The sequence below is a fragment of the Carettochelys insculpta genome, chromosome 2, assembly GCF_033958435.1.
Source record: "Carettochelys insculpta isolate YL-2023 chromosome 2, ASM3395843v1, whole genome shotgun sequence".
Classification (NCBI taxonomy): domain Eukaryota; kingdom Metazoa; phylum Chordata; order Testudines; family Carettochelyidae; genus Carettochelys; species Carettochelys insculpta.
This window is the reverse complement of record NC_134138.1, coordinates 167,921,487-167,944,738: the sequence shown is the minus strand read 5'-3', so window position 1 is coordinate 167,944,738 and position 23,252 is coordinate 167,921,487. Positions and strand designations below refer to the sequence as shown.

The window sequence follows — 23,252 nt, the reverse complement described above, 5'->3', positions numbered from 1 at the left end:
GCAAATAAACCCCTGCAAAAACGTCTTCAGAATATTTTTGTTGTTTTTCATCAAAATATTGCAATTTCAATAAACAGTGTTCCAATTCTGAAAAACATCAGCAAGCAGCCAGCTCTCTTACCCACTCCCCACGAGAGCATATCTGGTATGCAGCCGCAGTCCCACTTCTACTGCCCATCCAAACAACTATCTGGAGCGTTGTCTTAATAAAAGGCATATTGCCTCTACACTGTGGGGCCGACAGCCACTGTGGGCCTTGGGCCAAGGTGGGGTGGGGGGGTTGTCTCTATGCCCCTGAAGGGTGCAGAGCCAAGGATGGAAGGGCCAGGCCCAAGGGCAGTCAGCCCCTATTGCCGCCTGGCCCACGGTGCTGGGCGTACACGCACTCATACCCTGGAGCCACACAGTGGTGGAGCAGCATTGCCACAGCACTTCAAAAGGGCCAGGAGCTGCAGGTGCATCCGCTGCCAAAGTAGCAGCAGTAGTGGCCAGAGCCCCAGGCCCCTTTGAAACACTGAGCCTTGGGGCAACTGCTCCCTTTGCCACCATCATTAGTGGGCCTGCATCTACAAAGATATAACAAAAGCCAGCTATGAGCGCGCTTCCCCTCTAAAAGAATTGTCATTGCTTGAGCTCTGCAGACATGATATTTCCAGCTGCCACAGCCTGGTAGCACCTTTGTTTCCCTTAATTCACCCGCTAGAAATTACAGGAGGAAAAAACTTAAGTGTTCACCTGGGGCAAGGTCTAGGGCCCACTGAAGTCAATAGAAGGACCCCCGCTTCAGTGGGCATTGGATCCAGTCCCGAGTATATCCCTTAGCAAATGCAGGATCACTATTCATGGAGTATTCGCAGATGTCTGCTTTAGTTTTTAAATATCCCCAGCTATGAGGCTTTGGCCACGTTCCTTGGAGACTCTTCCAAATTTGCTTCACCGTTTGGACAACTTTGCTGCTATTCAGCCTAATTTTCTTTTCCTTGCTTCTGCTGGTACATTGTACATATATCACCAGGGATGTGCTCACTAAATCACTGCAAACTCCAGGTTATTCCTCAGACAACTTCTTTGCAGAGCATTGCTCTTCCCTTTCTATCTGACTCATTCACATGGTTTTGCACTTACTTTGCTTTTGTTTACCATATCAAACAGGTTGTTCAGAATTATCTGTTTTATGTTAACAGGTAAGATTTCCTGCAATGCCATAGAAATGAATCTTCTAAAAAGAGAAAGTTATGGTGGCAGTAAAGCAGAAAAGACAATAGTATCCAAATTCTGTTTTCATTTGCAATGCTGTAAATCCGGCAAAGCTCACTGAAACCATTACAGTTACTCTCATTTACACCAGTGTAAGTGAGAGCACGGTTTTAGTTTTGAGTTGGGAAAAGCTCAGACTATATATATTTCAGGGCAACCAAGTGGAGAATAAGTAGATCTTTTTCATCAATTTGGCAACCAAAGTAAATGCACCACTGTTTTCCATGTGGTTCAAAATTAATAAGGAAAAAAAATCTGTTCTTTCAGCATGCTTAGCAGAAGGCAAAACACATCTCTAAATACCCATTACAAATATTTAACTAAAATTATACCAATTGTGTCTGAAGGATGAGAGACTTACAGACAGACATTTTGCTGTAAGCCTGACACTCACACGTCTGCCTTGCACTACACACTTTCTCCTTCCACTGTGGAGGTGAGCTCAGTAAAGTTAGGAAATACTTTAATCCTATTAAAATATGACGCTTAGAATGATTCAGGCTGGCGCTCTATGAACTTTTTTCTATCCAGCTCTGAATTTAATACAGGTTGAACCTCCCTAATCCGGCATCCTCAGGACCTAACCAGTGCTGGACAAGAGGACTTGCAGGATTAAAGGAAGTCAATCTTGTCTAGCAGTGTTACCAACTCTGCCACTGCTTACTGCGCTCTTTCAAGACACTTAGGGGTAAATTAGAGCTAAATAACAGCACAGAACACTGGTGGCTGTAAACAAATTTTATGGGCCTGTGGGAAACTTGACCACACCCATGATAAATGGTCTTCTGGGTTGTTGAAATCATGCCAGATTGTGGATGTTGCTAGACAAGGCAGTTCTGGATGAGAGTGGTTCAATTTGTAATGCTTTATTTTATGTATGACTCTAGATTTTTCCAGAAATACCAATGAGTCAAAAGATACAATAAAAAGTGGCACGTTCTCGCATGATAATGGAGTTTTTGTTTTACACCCTGGTATGCCACTGAAGAATTAATAGACAAGTCAAGTGACTGATTTTGTTTCATTTTGGGTCTCACACTGACAGAGTTGCAGGCATGTAGCTCGAAGTGCAGCAGCGTAGCAGTGGAATCCTTTGGTTTGGTTCTCATGCATTGAGCACAGCAATGAGCCCATTCCACAAAATCTGACTAAGTGCTTCATTTCCAGCATTATTACACAAAGAAAATCTACTCCAGAAATACTTCAACTGAATTCTGTCAACAAGACTTAGGGTATGTCTACACTACCAACTTCTGTTGGCAAAACTTATGTTGACACCCAGAAGTCGACAAAACAAAAATTGCCAGATGTTGTTCACACTTGCTCTCTTTGTTGAACTATCATGCCCATACTGGGGACACCAGCATTGACGGTATAAACAGTGCATCCCATGTGTATCCCATAAATCCATGTTGTTGTAAGTCTCCCCTAAAACTTATATTGTGTTTTAAAGCAGCTTTTTCTACAGGAGGACTCTGTAGAGGAGGAAAGAAGCAGTTGCTAGAGACTGAAGAGACATGATGTACTTGTGATGTGGTTGAGCGTTGGCTTGCTAAACCCACGGTTGTGAGTTCAATCCTGGAGGGGGCCATTTAGGGATCTGGGGAAAACAGATTTTGTTTTAAAAAAAAGGAGGAGGGGATGGTGCTTGGTCCTGCCAAGAGGGGAGGGGACTGGACTCGATGACCTCCGAAGGTCCCTTCCATCTCTGTGAGATGTGTACATGTCTGTTGGCACCCCGTAGAAGAGGACCTCACAATCAAGATGCATTTGGCCCTGTAGTATCACTGGGCAAAAGCCCTTCTGAGCTAGACAATGCTATCGGGATTTTGAAGTTAAATCTGTACAAGGTTTTTCAGAGTCCCACCTGGAAGAGCCTCTGTGAGCTGAGAGTAACTCAGAGTTAGCCTAGATATCCCACATGATGCTGAGCCTTAGAAGGGAGTTGGACTTCCTTTAAGCCTCTTAGGAAAGATAGGGGTGTACTGTCTTGAAACAGGACTGGGAGTGTGTGAACATTAGAACTGTCGTGTGTTAATATGTTTTGATGTTGGAAAACCATTCAGCAGTATGAAGGGATTACATCTGAACACTTTTTGATTTCACCAGAAAACTATATATCAATATGAGATCTTAAAGAGGGTTTCTCTGCTTAACTTTGGACTCTCTCCAGCTGCACAGCCCATAGTTTTGGCCATAATAGCCCACAAATTTTTGTGGCGAGCCAGGCCTCCAGGGGGAAGAATGCCCAAAGTACAGCTAAGACTTTTTGCAATTTTTGTTATGATATCCATTGGTTTCTGACATTCTGACTATAACCAGTCCTTAAGTCTCACTCCACCCCCCCACCCAATTTATCATGCCAGAATTGTAGCTCTAGTCACAGGGTTTTATGCTCTGCTGACTTTCTATTAGAATAGATGATACTTCTTGGTGCTATGAAATCATATGAATCCAAAGTACACTTTCAGGTCTCACACACTAAAGCTGCTTCTGCACTACATTCCTCTTTCGAAAGAGGAAGGCAAATGAAGGAAATTGAAATGCAAATGAAGTGTGGATTTACAAATCTTGCACTTCATTTGCATTATCTCTTCCAATCATATTTTTAGAACATTTAAAAAAAAAAGCCGTGTAGATGGGGTTCTTTCAGAAAAAAAGCCACCCATTTTCGAAAGGACCCTTCTTCCTATTTTGTTTCAGGAAGAAGAGATCTTTCAAAAATGGACGATCTACCTTGCCTTTTTTTTTTTTTTTTTCAAAAAAATCTCTTCCAAAAACTTGATTGGAAGAGCTTATGCAAATGAAGTGCAAGATTGTAAGTCAGCACTGCATTTGCATTTTTGATTTCCCTCATTTGCATTCCTCTGTCAAAACAGGAATGTAATGTCGGTGCAGCCTAAGAAAGCTGAAGGCGTGTAATTTGAGGTGCAGCATCACAGCAGTGGAATCCCTCACTATGGTTCTCATGCAATATGCTCTTCCTGGGTACATCTATGCACAACAGTACATCAGGAACTGCTGCTCCCTCATCTTTCAGATGAGCACAGCAATGAGCCTCTGCCACAAAATCTGACCAAGTGCTTCCTTTTCATCATTATTACACAAAGAAAGTCTACCCCAGAAATACTTCAACTGAATTCTCCCAACAAGACTTAGGGTACACAACCAACTTTTGTGGACATAAGTTTCTCCATAACCGTAAAGGCAAAATTTAAAAAAAATAACATTGTTTAACAGTGTAATTTTTTTTAATTGTGTGATTAATTGAGATTAATTTTTAATCTCTTGATAGCCCTAGTAAATAACCTTTTTTCTCGGAGTCATAATTTGATTAATTTGAAATATTGGCAACTCTGTTTTTTGTTGTTTTGCCTTGCACCTAAAACTAATTAAATCTGTTCTATCCATGAAAGGAAAGAGTATACCAAAATGCTCATAAAAGGAGGAAAAGGAAAGCCTCTAATGACCAGAAGTGCTTCAGAGCATTTGTTTGTTTTATAAGTGCTGAGGCAGTTAACCATGAACTGAGATATTTAACCTAAAAAAATGGAGTTTGAGCCATAAATTTACGACAGCAGCAAACAATCCTGGAAGGAAATAAAATTGATACCCACTATGACTTGTAAAGGTCTTTCCTTGATGAACATTTTTCATTTTCTATTTATTCACCTGTAAGAAGTTCAGAAAAGCTGCTTTCAGAGTGCTTTGTGAGAGGGAAAGCAGATCTGATATCTGAATGGGGAAAAACATCTGAAAAGTAAAGGACCTTTTTTGTTTAAAAAATAATGTTGGGAGAGACAATATGAGTAGTTATATTAGCTCAGGTCAGTGCGCTTGGGCAGAAGTATGCAGTGAGTATTAAAATGTGGTAATTTGAAGAAATTAAAATGAAGAGTCAGTGATACCTTAATTTTTATACTTTCAGTGCCAATTTGAGGTGGGAGTAAATAACCTAAACAGGTTTTCTTCATCTCTGGGTTCTCACATTCTATTGATACTTTCAAAGGATCGTAGTCAAAGATTTTAGAATTTCAAACACCTTGTTTCCAGCTTTTCCTCATCACCAGTAAGCAATACACAAAGGCAGGCGTATGGATTTAGAGAAGTGGAAGTACAATATCCTATAACTTAACTGTGATTACCCATCTTTATCCTCCTGTGGACCACTTCATCAGCAAGAGATTCTCTCATTACTTCATCTTCCAACATCTCATTGCCCTTCCCTTTCTTGGCTCTTGAAATACTTAATTCTGCAGGCCGTCTAGAAAGGACTATAGGCCACTGGTCCCCAAACCACATTCAAGAATCAATGACAGAGGCCCTGATCTAATGCCTGTTAAAGTAAGAGGTTGACTTTAAACTCTGCTAACTGTAATGACAGTTGACCCAGGCCCTAAAAGAATAAGAGTCAAATATTGAACAGAGATCTCATTCAGGAAGTCGTTCATAACTGCGCATGCAAACCAGATGATTTATGGTGAGAAAACTCAAAATAAACATTTTTACAAAAACATATTTTTGCCAATTCCTTTGTGTTGTGGACCAGATCCTGCTACTCTTATCCATAATGAATAATACCTTATTTCGTGAAGAGTCTGGTTGTTACTAAGGACACCAGCTCTCCCAGCTATCTTCCCAGCTGTTTCCTTCAGATTCTCTGTGTTTCAAGCTGCTTGTTAGCACATTGAGGCACTAAAAACTGAGCTTGTTGAAGTACTAGACTCTGTACCATAGGGGGCAATCTTGTGCTGACTGGAGGATGGAGTAGATAAACTAAACAGGTTTTCTTCATCTCTGGGTTCTCACATTTTATTATATTAACATATCATAATGCAGAAGGATCAGAGTCAAAGGCGGTGTCGACACTACACAGCAACTTTGAAGTTGCTTTCGAAGTTGCATGTCTACACACACAAAACCCCTAGGCCTTATTTTGAAATAGCATCCTGGTCTTTCAAAAGGAAGTGTCTACCTAGCAGTAGCCCCTCTTTTGAAATAAGAGGCCAGGAAACAATGTGGACAGGGGTCACATGGCTGACAAGCCCTTCTGGGCTCGCAGCCAGATGCTTCTTTAAAGGGCCCCTCCCAACACCTCCCACTCTGCACATGCTCAGGAATGTCAGGCTGCACACAGAAGGGCAAACCACATGCTAGGGAGCAGAGCTAGCCAGGGACAAGATGCCTCACCAGCTGCTCCCCAAGGGGTATCTCTCAGCTGCAGCCAGCCTGCTGGCCATGGTGGCTTGCTGCTGTGTTCCAGCAGCATGGCAGGGCTGGTCACATAAGCCCCCTCCTGCAGGCTCTGGGCTGCGTCCTGCTGCATCGCCCCCAGCCCCTAGTGATCCAGTGCTGATGGGCCTTCCCTACCAGCACAGAATGATGGGACCAGCTAGTGCTGGGGGACTGGGACGACAAGCAGTGGCTGAGAAACTTCTGCATGACCAGGCAGACGTTCGAGGCGCTCTGCCATTGCCTCACCCCAGTCTCCAGCATCGTTATATGGGAATGCGACCTGCACTTCCTGTGCAGACAAAAGTGGCAATATCACTGTGGAAGCTGGCCACCCCAGACAGCCACCAGTCCATCAGCCATCAGTTTGGGGTGGGAAAGTCCATCATCGGGGGCAGTCCTACTCAAGGTAAGCCTGGCTCAGACCACAGACCCACCATGGGGAGGAGGCTACCGGGCAAGGGGGGCTGGGGAAGGGGCCCTGCTGGTGGGCGAAGGGAAGAGGAAGAGGGCCCTGCTGGGCAGGGTGGCAGGGGACCACCCAGCCTGGCATTCAGGAACGTGTCTTTCTTTCACCCTATGCAGGTCTTTTGAGAAATAGATAACATGCTCCTTTACCACGTCATCAACGTTGGAGGCCTGAATGTGACCCTCTCGTGGTTTGCGGAGCTGGGGTTCCCAAACTGTTTTGGCATGATGGATGGAACACACATCATGATCCAGGCCCCAGGCCACAGCAGGGGTGCCTATGTGATGGTTTGATGATATTGCTGGCTGGGTGTGTGTGGCTTGCCTCCGGCGTTGAGAGGGCGCCATGCAGCAAGGAGCTCATGGTTCCCCTGCTTCTGCCACGCTCTCAGCTTGCTGCCTGGGCTTGCTGGGGTGCTACTTCCTGACGTGCAGCTGTCAATGTCGGTAGAGCCCCACCTAGGCTGGCCAGAGCATCTCCAGGTTCCTGCGGGACCACCACCATGGTGAACCAACTATTTTGAAGTAGCAGTTGCAGAGCATCTACACACATCCTATTTCTAAGTTAAACTTCAAAATAAGGTCGAAAACAACAAGAAGTCTTGTGGCGCCTTATAGATTAACAGATATTTTGGAGCATAAGCTTTCATGGGCAAAGACCCACTTCATCAGATGCATGAGTGGGGGGGTGTTCTCAGCCTTTGTCAGAGTCTAATGGGGAGCTATTAGCAGCCAGAGCAGAGAAACTGCCTTTGTAAGCTGCGAGCCACTCCCAGTCTCTGTTTAATCCATGGTAAATGGAGTCAAATTTGCAAATTTACATTGGCCAAACTGGACAGTCTCTCCGTAAAAGAATAAATGGATATAAATCAGATGTCAGGAATGGTAATGTACAGAAGCCTGTGGGGGAACACTTCAATCTCCCTGGACACTCAGTGGCAGATTTAAGGGTGACCGTTCTGAAACAAAAAAAATTTTAAAAATCAAATGGAGAGAGAAATCTCTGAGCTGCAATTTATTTGCAAATTTGACTTCTCGCTAATAGCTCCCCATTAGACTCTGACAAAGGCTCACATCCCCCTGTCTGATCTGACTTTTTTCCTCTTTTAATATGTACTGTTCATACTGGCCATTTCCACCTTGCTGAATAGACCTTGTCAGCTCTGGCCCTTCCTCTTACTGGGACCCCACTCTTTAAATAACCCTCTGAAACCACCCCCCCCACTCATGCATCTGATGAAGTGGGTCTTTGCCCACAAAAGCTTATGCTCCAAAATATCTGTTAGTGTATAAGGTGCCACAAGACTTCTTGTTGTTCTCAAAGCTACAGACTAACACGGCTACCTCTCTTATTCAAAATAGAGTGTTGGGAAAGGAGTAAGGACTTCAAAGTCCTGGGAATGGAGTAAAGACTTCGAAGTTGCGCTCCCTTACTTCAAAGTTAATTTTGAAGTAACACAAAATATGTGTAGACGCCCCACACTCTATTTTGAAACAGTCTCTAACTTCAAAATTAACTTTAAAGTTCATTGCTAGCGTAGATGCAGCCAAAGACTTCAGGATTTTCAAACACCTTGTTTTTGAATACTTTACGTCAGATCTGTTATCTTCTGGTTGTACTGCTATTCTTTGTAATCCAAGCCTCCTTTTCCTTTTCATTCTCAGAGATTGCTCCTAACCATAGAATATACAAATATTTTGTGACTTACTAAAGAATATTTACAAATTGGATTTAAGCAAAGAATGGTCCCGTAAATGAAACCTCAAGTCGTTGGTCTGTGTATGAGTTACTTTCTTTAGGTATCAGTTTACTAATTTTGCCTTTCCTATTTAAATAATCTTGCAGGTAGGCCTTCAGTTGTTTCTTGTTTTTCAGTCTGTGTGCTTTTAAAGCTTATGCGTCATTAACTTAAGGAGGCTATTTTATGTCAGCAACAGGAACAATCTGATTGATTCAGATTTTATTTTATTTTTAAATAAAAAGAAAAATTACCCATTACTTTTAAAGTTGTGGCTACAATGCTTTTCAATTCCCTGGATGTATTTTGTATCCATAAATTACACTTTATAATCTTGCTAAACCTACATGTACTTTAAAGTGGCTGTTAATGTTTCCCTGTCTAACTTTGGGTTCTCAGCATGGAATTAACCAAGCAATGACTTTTCCCTGTTAGAAGTCTGTTAGTTCCCTTGTCTGATGATAATCTCTTAAAAGTATTTCCCCCCTTTGGTGGGTAACAGAAAGCCATTTTAAAGCTGAAATTTAATGTATCTGTTGTTTTACAATTTGTTTTTACAGTTTTAAAGCACTAATTGCAAAATTTCTGATCTATTACTGATAAGTGGAATGGGGCATTCCACAATGACGTAAAGGTATGTGTGTTACTGAAGAAGAATTGTCACACCGTTCTGGAAAGGGAAACAGCCGAGCTGGCTTTTAGATTCAAATTTGGCACATTAACACATGGTTTAAATCGTGATGGGAACTTTCTGAGTCACTATAGGGGCTCGTCTGCATACTTGGCTCAGTCTAATTCTTGACCTTCCCCCCCACCCTTCCACTCTCTGATTTGCTCACCTTGATTATCTTTTTCTGATTTGTCCTCCTTGCTTACTGTTTTTGGTTTTCTGTGCCTTAAATATTGAGTCTGTTCTGGTCTGACTATGGTCTGAAGAAGTGGGTCTGTCCCACGAAAGCTCACCTCATAAACTATTTTGCTAGTTTTTAAAGTGCTACTTGACTGCTTTTTGTTTTAATGGTGGCCTTAATGTTGGTTAAACATGCCAGTCCATACAGTGCTAGCTGTAGGTTTTGTGGAGATAAATATTTGCTTTGTGCTCAACTTAATAAAGAAGCTAAGCCATTGCTGAAAATTGTTCCAGGGTTTGCAGCTTAATTTCATTGAATAGTTTCCACTGATTCATTTTTCTTAATCTAATTATATTATTGTATTGGCATAAAATCTGCATATATATGTACAGAGAAAAAGAAAATATTGCCAGCTTACTCCTTCTCCTATTCACACAAAAATAAACATATACTTAATAATGAAGGCTCTGTTGGAACTGTCAGGTGTATTCAGAAATCTGTTGATTCTTTCCATTTGATCTGTCTCTTCTGTTTGCCTCTACCATATTTTATTATATCCATGACATTCCCTATCTTTTTAGTTGTTTTCCAGTTTTAACTAATATTTTGGATTATATTTTCCATTTTTACATCATTGCTTAAATAATCTGCAGAGGACATCCTGTTTCAGCTGTTATGTTAGCTATATATAAGGGGAAGATCTATTTTCTATCAATATTAAAAGTCAGCTGGCATAGGACATATTTTCTGAATTTAGAAATGAATGCCACTTGATTCTGTGCTATTATAAGAATTGGATTGTCAGTCATCTTGGGCATGAATCAGACCCACTTTCATAACAACTAAACTCTGGAGGTCAAATTCTGTCTCTTTAGCCTTCTTTAATATGTCACTTAAGTTTTTAACACTGTGTGAATTCCACAGTAGATGGCATAGTCCAGTTTGTCTCCTTTGCTACAAAAGCCAGTGCATATTTTCTTCCATCCTCTTTTCTCAGTGCCCCTTGTATCTTCAAAACAGAGAAGGGAACAACCAACCACTTCTTCACAGCCCAACTGCCATATGTAGCTCATCCTGCTAGGGCTGATATCAACAGAGTCACTGAGCCTTTCTAACATCCCAGTGAAGGCCAAATTACTTCTGGGCTGCTGCCACTGTGGAAGAGTACACAAGGAGGGTCACCATGATCTGAGAAGAGCTCTAGCTGTCTCGTGTCTTTAAAATGAAGCCATCGTGTAAGGAGCACGGTTTGGACTCGTCAATCTGTTTCACCACCACTGGATGGCTGGGGAGAAAAGAGGAGACAGCTCCATCAATTTCCAGCTCTCCAATCCACCCACTGCAACAGATTTCCTCTCACACTCCCTCAAAAATTAGGATCCCTTTTCTTGTATTGTCCATTGGAGCCTCACAGGTATTACTGCATCTCTAGAGGGAATATTTAGGAGGAGACACACAGCTGACATTAATGCAAGGCTACTTTAAGGCGGGGGGAAGGGAGTGAAAGAACTCATTGACGTGATTTTCTGTGCCTCAGTCAAGGCACTCAGCATCTCTTGCATGTGTAGCAGCTTCAGTTCACTTCTGCTCCCCACCACCACTCCCCCCACCACCACATTTACAGGATCAATTGCGCTGATAATGTATCTACTTCAATAGCCTGTCTGAGGATAATCCAGAAGCCAAGAGAGCTTCACAGAGGACATGGCAACCACGTGCCTATGTGCACGCCTATGTATCCACTTACCAAGAAGTTTAATATCCTCGTTTATTGTCTCAATTTTACTTACACAAAAAGCAAAGCTCTTGTTTTAGAAATGAGCAGCTTAGAAAAGGTTAACTTCATATGTTTTAATAACCAATTGTAACCATAAAGTACCGCCACAGGAATGCTCCAGGTGCAGATCATTTGACACATGCGATAGTTTGAAACAAGACACAAATGTCTGAATTGCTGGTTATTTTGTGACCAGAAGCTGTGCTGCAAAATGACTTGTCCATAGGTTCACAGCCCGATTTAGTGCAGAGAGTGATAACAGAGGCTACGTCTACACGTGAAGCCTACATCGAAGTAGCTTATTTCGATGTAGCGACATCGAAATAGGGTATTTCGATGAATAACATCTACACGTCCTCCAGGGCTGGCAACGTCGATGTTCAACATCGACGTTGCGCAGCACCACATCGAAATAGGCGCTGCGAGGGAACGTCTACACGCCAAAGTAGCACACATCGAAATAAGGGTGCCAGGCACAGCTGCAGACAGGGTTACAGGGCGGACTCAACAGCAAGCCGCTCCCTTAAAGGGACCCTCCCAGACACAGTTGCACTAAACAACACAAGATCCACAGAGCCGACAACTGGTTGCAGACCCTGTGCATGCAGCATGGATCCCCAGCTGCAGCAGCAGCAGCCAGAAGCCCTGGGCTAAGGGCTGCTGCCCACGGTGACCACAGAGCCCCGCAGGGGCTGTAGAGAGAGCGTCTCTCAACCCCTCAGCTGATGGCTGCCATGGCGGACCCCACTATTTCGATGTTGCAGGACGCGGATTGTCTACACGTGCCCTACTTCGACATTCAACTTTGAAGTAGGGCGCTATTCCCATCCCCTCATGGGGTTAGCGGCTTCAACGTCTCGCTGCCTAACGTCGATGTTAACATCGAAATAGCACCCAACACGTGTAGCCGTGACGGGCGCTATTTCGAAGTTAGTGCCGCTACTTCGAAGTAGCGTGCATGTGTAGACACGGCTAGAAGCTCCCAGACTATTTTGATTGGCCTGCCCAGACATCACACAAGCAGTAACATGTAAGAAAACAGACTATATTTGAACCCCTAAAGGGATGTCAGTGCTTCTAAAACATGCCAGGTGACTTGCACTAGAAACTTGAAGTATTCTGTGTCTATGTACAAGAAGTAGAACGAGAGAGGAAACATAAGATCTTCATAAGTCCCTGTTCCTGAACCCTGCTTTGATGGGCCCACCACTCAGGGAGAGAAAGTGTGTAATTCTCATTCAGGCCCATGTAGGTCTTGGCCTTGCTCCAGAAACCACCAGTAAGGGCACTGACTGCGTTGGTGGTTTTGGAGCTAGAAGGGCTAAGTTCATGAACTTGTAGACCTCTGGATAGCTGTTATGTGATAATGATTTTTCCTTTCTTTTAGCTTGGGCTCCATTACATTGACTGACAGCTCCAAGGTACACTACAGAAAAATGCAGTCTTGCCCTGCTGAAGTCAATGGGAGTTCTCCCATTCATTTCACCCTCTTCAGTTACAAATAAATTTGGAAATCCATTTTGAAAATTAAAAAGCAGTCAAGTAGCACTTTAAAGACTAGCAAAATAGTTTATTAGGTGAGCTTTCGTGGGACAGAGCCACTTCTTCAGACCGTAGTCAGACCAGAACAGACTCAATATTTAAGACACAGAGAACCAAAAACAGTAAGCAAGGAGGACAAATCAGAAAAAGATAATCAAGGTGAGCAAATCACCCCTCCACTCTCTGATTTGCTCACCTTGATTATCTTTTTCTGATTTGTCCTCCTTGCTTACTGTTTTTGGTTCTCTGTGTCTTAAATATTGAGTCTGTTCTGGTCTGGCTATAGTCTGAAGAAGTGGGTCTGTCCCACGAAAGCTCACCTAATAAACTATTTTGCTAGTCTTTAAAGTGCTACTTGACTGCTTTTTGTTTTGATAGTGTATAGACTAGCACGGCTTACTCTCTGTTACTATTCATTTTGAAAATTGTGACCAAAACCTGTAAAAATCAATCCATGGAGCATAAAGCTGGTACTTACAATATTGATTTAAATATTGATTTGTTGCAGTATGTATTTTGTTCCTGTTTCTGTTGAAATGTGAGGCATTTTCTCTTGAAAGAGGTATTTGGCAAAACTGATTCAAAGATCTCCTGAGGGGAATTAACAAACCTCACCCTTTCTCACATTCGTGAGCATTTATTAGGACAAACAGCTGTATGCCAGTGGTTCTGCTTACATAAAAGAGACCCAAAGAAGAGTTGCACATTCAGGGGCTAACTCTGTGTATGTGTAAAGAAATGAGTCTGCTTTCTCCTTTACATATGAGGCAATTATAGCATACAGTATTAAGATGAAGAGGATAACTTGCCTTATGGTTGAACCTGTTGTAAGGAATGTGCCAGCAGGAACTCAATGCTGCATTGACGCAAGGTATCACATATGCACACCTTTGCATTCTCATGCAGATGATCTCTGGGAGACACATTCCTCCCAGCCTTCAGCAAGGTATCACACATGTGCAGCTCCGTCTGAAATCACAGAGATCATGTCTGGCTGAGGTAAGGGAATAGGAAAAGGAGGTGCTAAACACCACAGGAAGGTGTTGAGGGATAACATTCAAAGTATTACAAAGCCTGCTATTCGCCATTTAGCTCACTGTGGAGGCATCAAGCATTTTTCAGGTCTTATTTACGAGGAGACTCGGCGTGTGCTGAAGGTCTTTCTGGAGAACGTGGTCTGAGATGCTGTCACTTATACTGAGCATGCTAAGCGGAAGACTGTGACTACTATGGATGTAGTTTATGCACTGAAGCACCAAGGTCATACTTTGTACAGGTTCGAAGGCTAAACGTGTCAGTAGTCCATGGGAAAAAAAAAAAACGTTTGCATTCTCATGCAAATGATCTCTGGGAGACACATTCCTCCCAGACTTCAGCAACATTGAGTTCCTGCTGGTACATTCCTTATGATATATATTGCAAAACTCACCCAAGAACAAGTATTTATGGCACAGTTAAAGCCCCTTGCCAAGATAACATAAAAACGTAACAGTTTGTTAAAGAAAGCAGTGACTATGCCATTAAGGAATTGACAGTGTAAATCATTGCACTGAAATCTCTGAACAATGGTCTAAAAACAGCTGCTCTTGTACTTCGAGCCAGTCTTGTGCAGGAGTAGCAACAAGTCCAGCTCTGCTGCCATAGGCATCCCCCCTTAACAGGAGGACAAGAGGTCAGATGGTTCTGAAGCTAGTGGTCAGCTGTCAGCTAGTAAGGTAAAGGAGGCAAAAGGAATGCTTTCAGTTGGCTGTTTTTCATGCTGCTTGCATTGTATGATTTGTATATTTGAAGTCGTGAGAGGTCTGTCGTAAGGAAAAGATGAAAACAATGACCCCCTCCATATTTGGCATAATCCTAATTATCTTCTGTCACCAAGACCCCTTAGTAGTGGTTAAAGACAGCTGCTGATGGCATTGGTGTTGCATTCAGCATGCTTTGAGAATGATTGGATGCCTGCCAGAGGTTTCAGAAAAGGTTTTCAACTGCAACCATCTTCCTGTAATATTAATAGAACAAGCTTAGACTATAACATAATCGGTGTGAGTGCAATAAACTTTGGACCTGATCTTGCTCCCGCTCTTGACCAGTGGCACAGCATTTCGCATTTTTAACCTGGATATTTTATATTAAGACAGTTGTACTGCACCTCAAAAGTGCCACTGATTTTTTTTTTTTTACATTAGCAGCATTCAGTGTTTTTCTAGCACCAAACCATAGAGCATCACCCTAGAATTTTAAAAAGAAAAACCTTTTAATTAGAAACATAAGTGGAATACGAGAGCATTAGAAATTGCATTGCCATGTGTGGTATTGCGGTTCAAGTGATGTGTCTTTTGTACATAATATACATAATGGCACTCTTCAGTAACTCAGATGGAGAATGGACTAACTGGCATATAAGAAGAAGGAGAAACTGAAACAATTTATTTTAAACTTTCCCATAGATGTTTTATTTGAGGGAGTGTTATGTAACAAATGAGTTTATAGTTGGGCTGTGATTTATAGTGGTTTTTATTTGTGACTAGTAATTTTTTATCTCATCACTGGGTCAGAAATACATATCTTGTGGAATGCTAATGATTCCCCATTTTCCCATTAATGGATAATAATATAACAACATTTTATAAATACTAAAAAATTCTACACTGTTACCTGTTCATTTTTATTAAAGTTGTTTTTAACCTGGTGGTGTACATCCTTGATTTTTCTGGTTGAATAGGTGCTTTTCACATTACATGCAGTCAGTTTTTAATGAACATATTTTATTTTTAGCTCTTATTATTATCACATGCCATACCACATTGATTCATTGTGTCTGGTGCTTTAAGCCAAATGAACATAGTTTAATGCAACATAAATTGACCATTTGTATGAAATGGGAGAATAACTTACGCAGGTGTCTATGGAAGTAACACCACAACAGCGCTGTATCCTAGGTCTAAAAAAGAAAGGAACAGTCTGTAGAAATATTTTTAAATAGATATAAATAGGGAAAATAAATGAATTAAAAATCCCTTTGTGATAACATCAGTGTGGCTTTTTATGTCCTGGACGTTTAAATACATAGTGCAAACAATACCTTTGACTTTCTGCAGTAGACTTATTTTTCGGTAGATTTGGTACAGATAAAATAGTTTCTCTTGTAGTGTCTGAACTCCTTCTGTCTTTTTTTTCCTTCCATTTCTAACATTATTGAGTTTGATGTTCGGGGGCAACTTATCTTTTTTTCTCTTCCATGTTCTCTCTTTCCATTCCATTGCATGCCTCTTGTCTTGGTTTGATCTCAGAGAGGAGGAGGATGAAGAAAAGGAAGAGGAGCTACCAGTCACAGAGCCTAATACTGAGGATGAGGGTGAGGAAGAGGCCAGTAGGCAGGTCAAAGCCAGGTACCGGGGTTCAGTGTCCCTCCCTTCACATTTCCTTACCTCACCTGCAATATTTGTAGCATGAATTCACCTTACTGAATTATAGTAGTCACCTAGCCTTGAAAGCATATTTGTGCTTTTTAAAAATACCTTAGGGAAAGCCTTTTGACCCAACAAAGCCTTGAATGTATTTATAAAAATATTGAAATGCATTTAATTATAAAAATCCAATGGGCTGCACATTAGTTACACTACTTTGGGTCAAAAGAATTAACAGACAGATCTGATGATGGAATTTTAGGCATGTGCCTAATTTCTTCCCTTTCAGCAAAGCAATTTATCACATGCTGAAGTCCTTTGCTGAGCTGGGGCCCCTGTTCACCTCTTCCTGAGCATCCTTTGTTAGTATTTCCATCATCCATCAACACGGACAAAAATGTGCTTTTTTTCATTATTGTAATTTTTTTTCTGAACATTTATGTAAAAATATTACCATTTCTGGAATATTGGCAACTAGTTATTTTAGATTTTTTTAAAAAATGGATAGGAGAAAAATACTTAACTGAGACACAAAGCTGGATATAGACATGTATTTGTGTGTATATATGTGAACAAACTCTAGCTACCAATATCACTTGTTCGAATGTAATATTTTCCATTTATTTGCTGAGGTTCATATGGATTTGGCCAATGGTAACTTTATCCTAATAAATAAATCAGGAAAAGAAAATATGCTTTCTCTTCTGGACAGCCATTTGATTTAAGTTAAAATGTTTGGCTCTGCAATTCTGCAAAATGAGATTGGAGATATACATATGTATTTTACTTAACCGCACTCACACAGACTTCTACAGTGTTGAAGGAGGAAAGGAAACTGTTTAATGTGCAAATTCCAAAGAAAATATTGTAATGTTGTTATTAATGTCTTCCAGTCTGCAAATCTAGCCAATCGCCTTCTGAAAATTTAAAATTAAGTGATAATTTCCTCAAATCCAAGGCTTAAAAGTAGGAGCTAAAAACTCAGGTGTTTAATTAATTGAATATGAAACAATATGTAAAAAATGTGTAATTGAGTAATCATGCATGGCATGTTTTGTGCATATGTAACTTTCATATTTTTAAAATAATGTGCACTTTGATATATCTAGAATGATAGTCTGATCATTGATCAAAATATCACCCTTTAACTGCCATTGTAAATTAACTGAGTAAGACCCATGCTCTGGAAATTTATTCCAGGGCACTTTGTCAGGGATTCTGGGAATAGCTGGTTCTTAACTGGCATAGTAGATGAACATTTCCAGGTTGCTGAGGAGGTTGGTCTTATGGGAAGTTGCTCCTGAAAAACACAAATTGTTGCTCTAGTCCGATCAAGTTGGTATCTTCACTATAATTTAGTGTCAGTAGATTTGAGGTGGAGAAGATGGATTATATTAACTGTTCATAATTCTCTGTGGAAATGCTTCTTCAAAACTGGTTAATGCCATGATTATCTGTTACAAATTCACTGTAGCGAATGTTATTTACTGGGTGAAATCCACTTCAGTTTCTCAAATCCCGAGTACTCAGGTGCCACACAGTTGAAGTTCAGAGGGGCAGGAGTGGTAAAATCAACCCACCAAGCTAGTGACCCAGCTCAAGAAAGCAGTACCAGCCGCTGTAGTTGCTGTTCCAACCTATGGGCTTTGGATATCGAGGCTGACCAACCTGAACAAATGCAGTTCTCGTGGTTCTTTGCCCATCCTGATTCTGGTTCTCTTTATTATAATAACAGTAAACTGTGCAGGGGCAATGCAAAGAACCCTTTCTACTGCTCTGGGTGCACAGGCATCTGTGCACAACTGTGCTGCTTGCAGTCCCCTCATGTAGCCTCTGGGTAGGGATTAAATGGGGCGGAAGCCTTGTTCTGACACTCAGAGAGTGAGAAATGTCATGAAAGTAGCTAAAGAGGTTCATAAACACACTGGCAGCACATGGCTTTTAAATCCACTGTAGGGTTTTGTTTTGATAGAGGAAAACTGGTTTGGGTCATTTGGTAAATGAGTTGTATATAACTGGTTTGGGTCATCTTTGGTAAATGAGTTGTACATAACAACACCTGGCTCTGTTATAGCACTTTTTGTCATTAGATCTCAATGTACTTCTACGGGAATGTTGTCTCAGAATACAGGATGGTACTGAAGTATCTGGCCATTAAACTTTGGCACACATCATAAATTCCTGTTGGGCTGATTACCCATTATGGTGAGGCTGCTTTGGGGTTTAATTGGCCACTTGAGGATAGTACAGAGAACTGTAGCGGAAAAGACTCATGAAAACTAAATTCCAGGGTTCTGAATTACCATGGGTTAAAGCACTTCCCTTCCTCTAAAACCATATCTCAATAGTCCACATTTTTTCCAACCCTAAGAAGAATCCCTCTAGCATACAAAGCTTTGAGCTTGTTAGTTTTTTAAAAGTGTTGGCAGTTGGCTACATTTGCGGAGTTTTAGTTTTCATTTTACTCTTCTGGACTTTCTCCCCACCCCCAACTATGATTTTTAATCCTTTTTCTCCTTTTCCTGCTTTGCCTTTTCTCTCTTTCCCTCCTCTCCACACCTTCCTTTACAGCAAGGTCCCAGATATAAACCAAGTTGCAAATGAGATGCTTCAGAATGAGAATCAGAGTTCTGATTCTTCAGCTGTCTTGAGTACAGGTTCTCAAGCCGAGAGGCCTCCCTCGTACTCTAACGCCAAGAGTCCATCCAGCAGCTCATCTTTGGTGCCTGATACATCTGTCTCACACCATTATTCTGTTTATTCATCATCATGCTCTCCTGCATCAATCTCACTTAACTCCTCCCAAAATTCATCAGCATCTATTACTCCAAAGGTGTCTCCAACTGTAGAGAAGTTGCCTTATGTACCACATAGCCCTTTTCACCTTTTCTCCTATGACTTTGAAGAGTCTCCAACAACTGTTGCGGAAAAAGATTCAGAGGTTATGAGGGAAAACAGGTAGATTTTGTACAGCTGGCATTAATATTTAGAGGAATTAATAACATATTTCTAAAGTTTTATTGTACTATTTACATTCTTCTGTGTCGCATTGTTTCTAGAACATACTGTATTAGTTTTAGTCTTGTAAGCCTATATTTTAACTTGATTGATTCTCCTTCCTTGGTCTTTGATGCTATTATTTCATCCTATTCCTCTTCAAGATGCGTAGTGAATAGCTGGGATCCTGTAAGTGACAATAGAAAAACACTATAAAAGCATCTTTTGAGGGAAACGTGTATGGGCATCAATTTTGCTTCATTGATAGATCTAATTTACAGCAGTAATTTCAAGGATATCATTGAGTTATACTAATATAAAGCGTGTGTGAGATCAAAATTAGGCTCTAAAATAATGTAGGGTGAAATCCTGGTTTCAATTAAATCAATTACAAAACTCATATTAATTTCAGTGGGGCCAGGATTACACCCCCCCACACACTGTTCTTGTATTGCCCCGCTTAGGTATAGCTACAGCCGTAGCTTTTATTTCTGCAGTTCCAAACTGTGTGCCACAAGAGATTTAGCATAGGTTTCATCCTAAAAAAATGCTATTGTACAAGTGAAAATAAGGAAACACCACACTTTCATTTAAAATTTCCAGCTACACACTGGAGTGAGATTTAATAAGCTACTTACAGTATTATAGGTTTATAAAATAATTGATCATTCACAACACTTTGTGGTTTAACAGCTGATTAGTGGTTATACTGCCCTTGCTGAGCATCGTAGTAAATCCTCAATGCATGTGTTTTCAATATGCAATTGGTAAATATTTTGCATATAGTAAAAGTCTTACCTAATAAAATATTTACATTTATTTGGATTATTTTGTTGTACAAAATTGTTAAATTTGACAAGTAACTTCATTTCCTTGTCCTCTACTTACCTCCATTGTATGATATATACTAACAGTTATGTAGATGTTTATCTTTGCAGTGGGATAAGGAGTGTACGATCTTCGGTTGACTTCATTTGCTTCTGACAGACTACCGAACCTTTGATGTTGAAGTCTCTTTTTATTAGTTAATATGGTCTGTAGCCCCTAAAGACTCTAAAAGGAACAGTGTTTTACTAGTCCACTGCAGAGTACTTGAAACATAGAGAGCGCTTCCCTTTCTCAAAGGATTTTCCCTTCCCTTTCACAGGGATCATATAACTCTCACAGCACCCCATGAGAGAGATGTAAGTAGTGTTATCTTGATTTCTTAGTTGGAAAACGAAAAGGTAAAGATGGTGTTACTGGTTTGTGGCAGCCAATTTAATCTGTATCAGAGGCAAGACCAGTGGTAACTTTAGGCCTGTATGACCAAAGAGGCCCTAGGTTATACAGACAGTCCCAGAATATTCTTTCTCAGTCTGTTCTCTTGCCAGGGGTGCAGTGACAGCTGTTGCATTCTCAAACTGGCCCTTTCATTTCCCTGATTAGAAAGGTGAATTTCAATTCTTTTCCTCTGATTCCTGCTCCATTTGAGGTGTATCTATGCTAGGAACTAACTTCAAAGTTAACTTTGAAGTTAGGAACTACATCGAAGTAGCCAGCAGAGAGTTTACACATATTTTCCCTTACTTTGAAGTTAACTTATCCCACTGCAAAGTTAACTTAAAAGTAGGGTGCCCACCTTTGAAGTCCTTACTCCTTTCCTGGGAATGGAGTAGTGCCCTACTTCTTCGTATAACTTTGAAGAAGGGTGTGTAGATGCTCAATTTCGAAGTTCTTTACTTCAAAGTTGTACTTTGAAGTAATTTTTGTAGTGTATTTTTGTAGTCTTGGAGTAGTATATAAAGCCTTTACAAATAAGTGTTTGGAAGTTCTTTAAGATATTTACCATATGTATCGACATGGGGCTACAGAAAGGGAATATGATACATTTTGTTCATACCAAGGCCCTTCCCTATAAAAGATTCCTAATTTAAATTTACTCTAACAGTGTAAATCTTGTCATGGCAATCAGTACTTCAGGCTGAAGCCCAAATGAAATTTGGACATTTATATAAAAGTTTTCCATAAGCAAATGATAGGGGTAAGTGGAGCTGCAGTAGACACCAAGACTTCCAAGTAGCACACGTGAATGAAATGAAGTTGTGCAATGTTCACATTTTGAGGCAAGAGAGGAGTGATAAAATAAAATATGTATATTTAATATTCTGAGTGGTTAAAAAAGAAAATGACAATGTGCTTTTTGTTCATGGAATTTTGTCATTTGGGTGGGTCAGCTTCTTGAAATAATTTAACTACTATATGCTGTATGCTTCAAAAAGTGGAAAGAGAGGTTAAAACATTTCCAAAGACAGCATCCCTTGTGTACTCATAACATGTTGGTTACATATGATGGTGGGGCAGTTAAAGGACACATGAAAGCTGTGCAGCCGCCCTTGCTGCTCAGTAGAAAAGCCAGGATGAAGACATTGATACTTGGGGCTCTTGGGAGGTGACCATTCCAAGAGCCCTGGAAACAATTTTTCTTTGATCAACAAACTAACATTGAAGTCAAACTTTTTTCTAGTAGAATGAATGGATGGTAAAAATTCCTAAAGCTCTGCTCCCAGAGACAAGCCTTTTTTAACTGTGGCTATGATTTCTTACAGACATCGTAAGAAATGGCACATAAGCTATGACTTATGTTGGGGAATAAAGGGTGGGTAAAGAAAATATTTTATGTTTTAATTGAAAAGAATTTGGATGCTTTGCATTTATAACATAAGCATTAGCCAGTCATTTGAGTCCGTGTCCTGACAATACTTGGGGCGTACTGGTGTTTTCCTTTATTTCACTTGGAACAAATACTGCTGACATTGATCTTTTCGGTTTCTTTCCTAGTGGTAGATAATCAGCTTCCAAACCAGCTAATAAATTCCTGAGTAACTGAGCAGTCAATTAGGTATTCCAGTGAACAGCTGTCACTGTGAAGAAACACTGTAATCCTTCTTTTAATCTCCATACCAACAGTTTAAAACGGCCAATATTAAGCATGTCCTTGTTACGGGTTATGTTAAAGTGAGGTGATATACTTCTTTATTAAGATGAGGATATGGCTGAAATTTTGTGGATTTCTGGGGTAAAACATCCTTTTCTCCCCATTTATGGGTAAAGAGGGTTTGCTGCCACGTGTGCTTGCTGACTGATTTTCTTTCTCTTTCTCTCTCCTTTTTTCCTCCTGCCTCCTATTCTTCTGGTAACCAGAAACATTAGCTATGGCAACAACTCTTATTCTTCTGCAAGACCTTATTCTGGACTAAGTGCACCTACAACACCTCTTTCTCGTTATGGGACAACTCTGTCACCACCTCAGGAGACCAAATCTGAAAGGTTTGTAAGAAAGGACTTAGTAATTAAATCTGCATTTAATATTATGCCTACATACAGAAAGGGAGGAAATAATGGTTGTGACTGTGTATATGGTTGTACTTGTATTTAAAATATTTATCCGAGGCAGATCTTAACATTTGGAGAGAGAATTTACCCAGAGCAAGACAAATTTGCTCCCTCAGTCATTCTAAGTGGATTTTGTGTGAAGCTATTTTAATGACCAAATCAATTTGCATTCTATTGCTGCTATTTCCATCTAGAATTGTTACAAGAGAGTTTGAGTACTTGAAAGGCTAATTAAAACAAATTTTCTCCCTACATCATTCTAAGTGGCTTTTTATTAAATTACTGTAACAACCAGATCTATTTCCATCCCATTGCTACTGCTTCCATCTCCAATGGTTACAAGAGAGTTTAAATACTTGAAAAGCTAATTAGAACAAATTTTATTTTTTCCAATGTTTGAAACATCTTACACAATTCTAGTTTAATTTACAATAAGGCAGATCCAGACTAACTTCATCAGACTCTACAATGTCCAAGTTCCCGGTGGCATAATTTTGGCCCTTAATTTTCTTGAAAATGCATCATTTATCTTACTGCTTTTAAATCATAAGCAAAAGGTTTTACAGAATAAGTCAGGGAATAACATAGTAACCTACAACTAACTTTAAAA

The 23,252-nt window shown here is 40.5% G+C and overlaps 2 protein-coding genes across 7 annotated transcripts in view; both read left to right on the top strand.

Annotated features, from left to right (window-relative positions):
• The window catches only part of FHOD3 (formin homology 2 domain containing 3), a 639,020-nt gene that overhangs the window by 476,745 nt on the left and 139,023 nt on the right, over window positions 1–23,252 (top strand). For 4 of the 6 annotated variants that reach the window (XM_074988017.1, XM_074988015.1, XM_074988014.1 and 1 more), the window contains exons 11-13: window positions 16,154–16,252; window positions 18,842–19,228; window positions 22,451–22,576. In XM_074988017.1, the coding sequence (XP_074844118.1) occupies window positions 16,154–16,252; window positions 18,842–19,228; window positions 22,451–22,576 (612 nt within the window). The remainder of the gene's footprint in view (window positions 1–16,153; window positions 16,253–18,841; window positions 19,229–22,450; window positions 22,577–23,252) is intronic. The other 2 variants (XM_074988019.1, XM_074988018.1) reach the window with 1 other exon arrangement.
• LOC142009657 (histone H4-like) lies at window positions 13,853–14,155 on the top strand. The gene is given in 1 exon segment (XM_074988020.1): window positions 13,853–14,155. A coding segment is annotated over 1 exon segment (303 nt).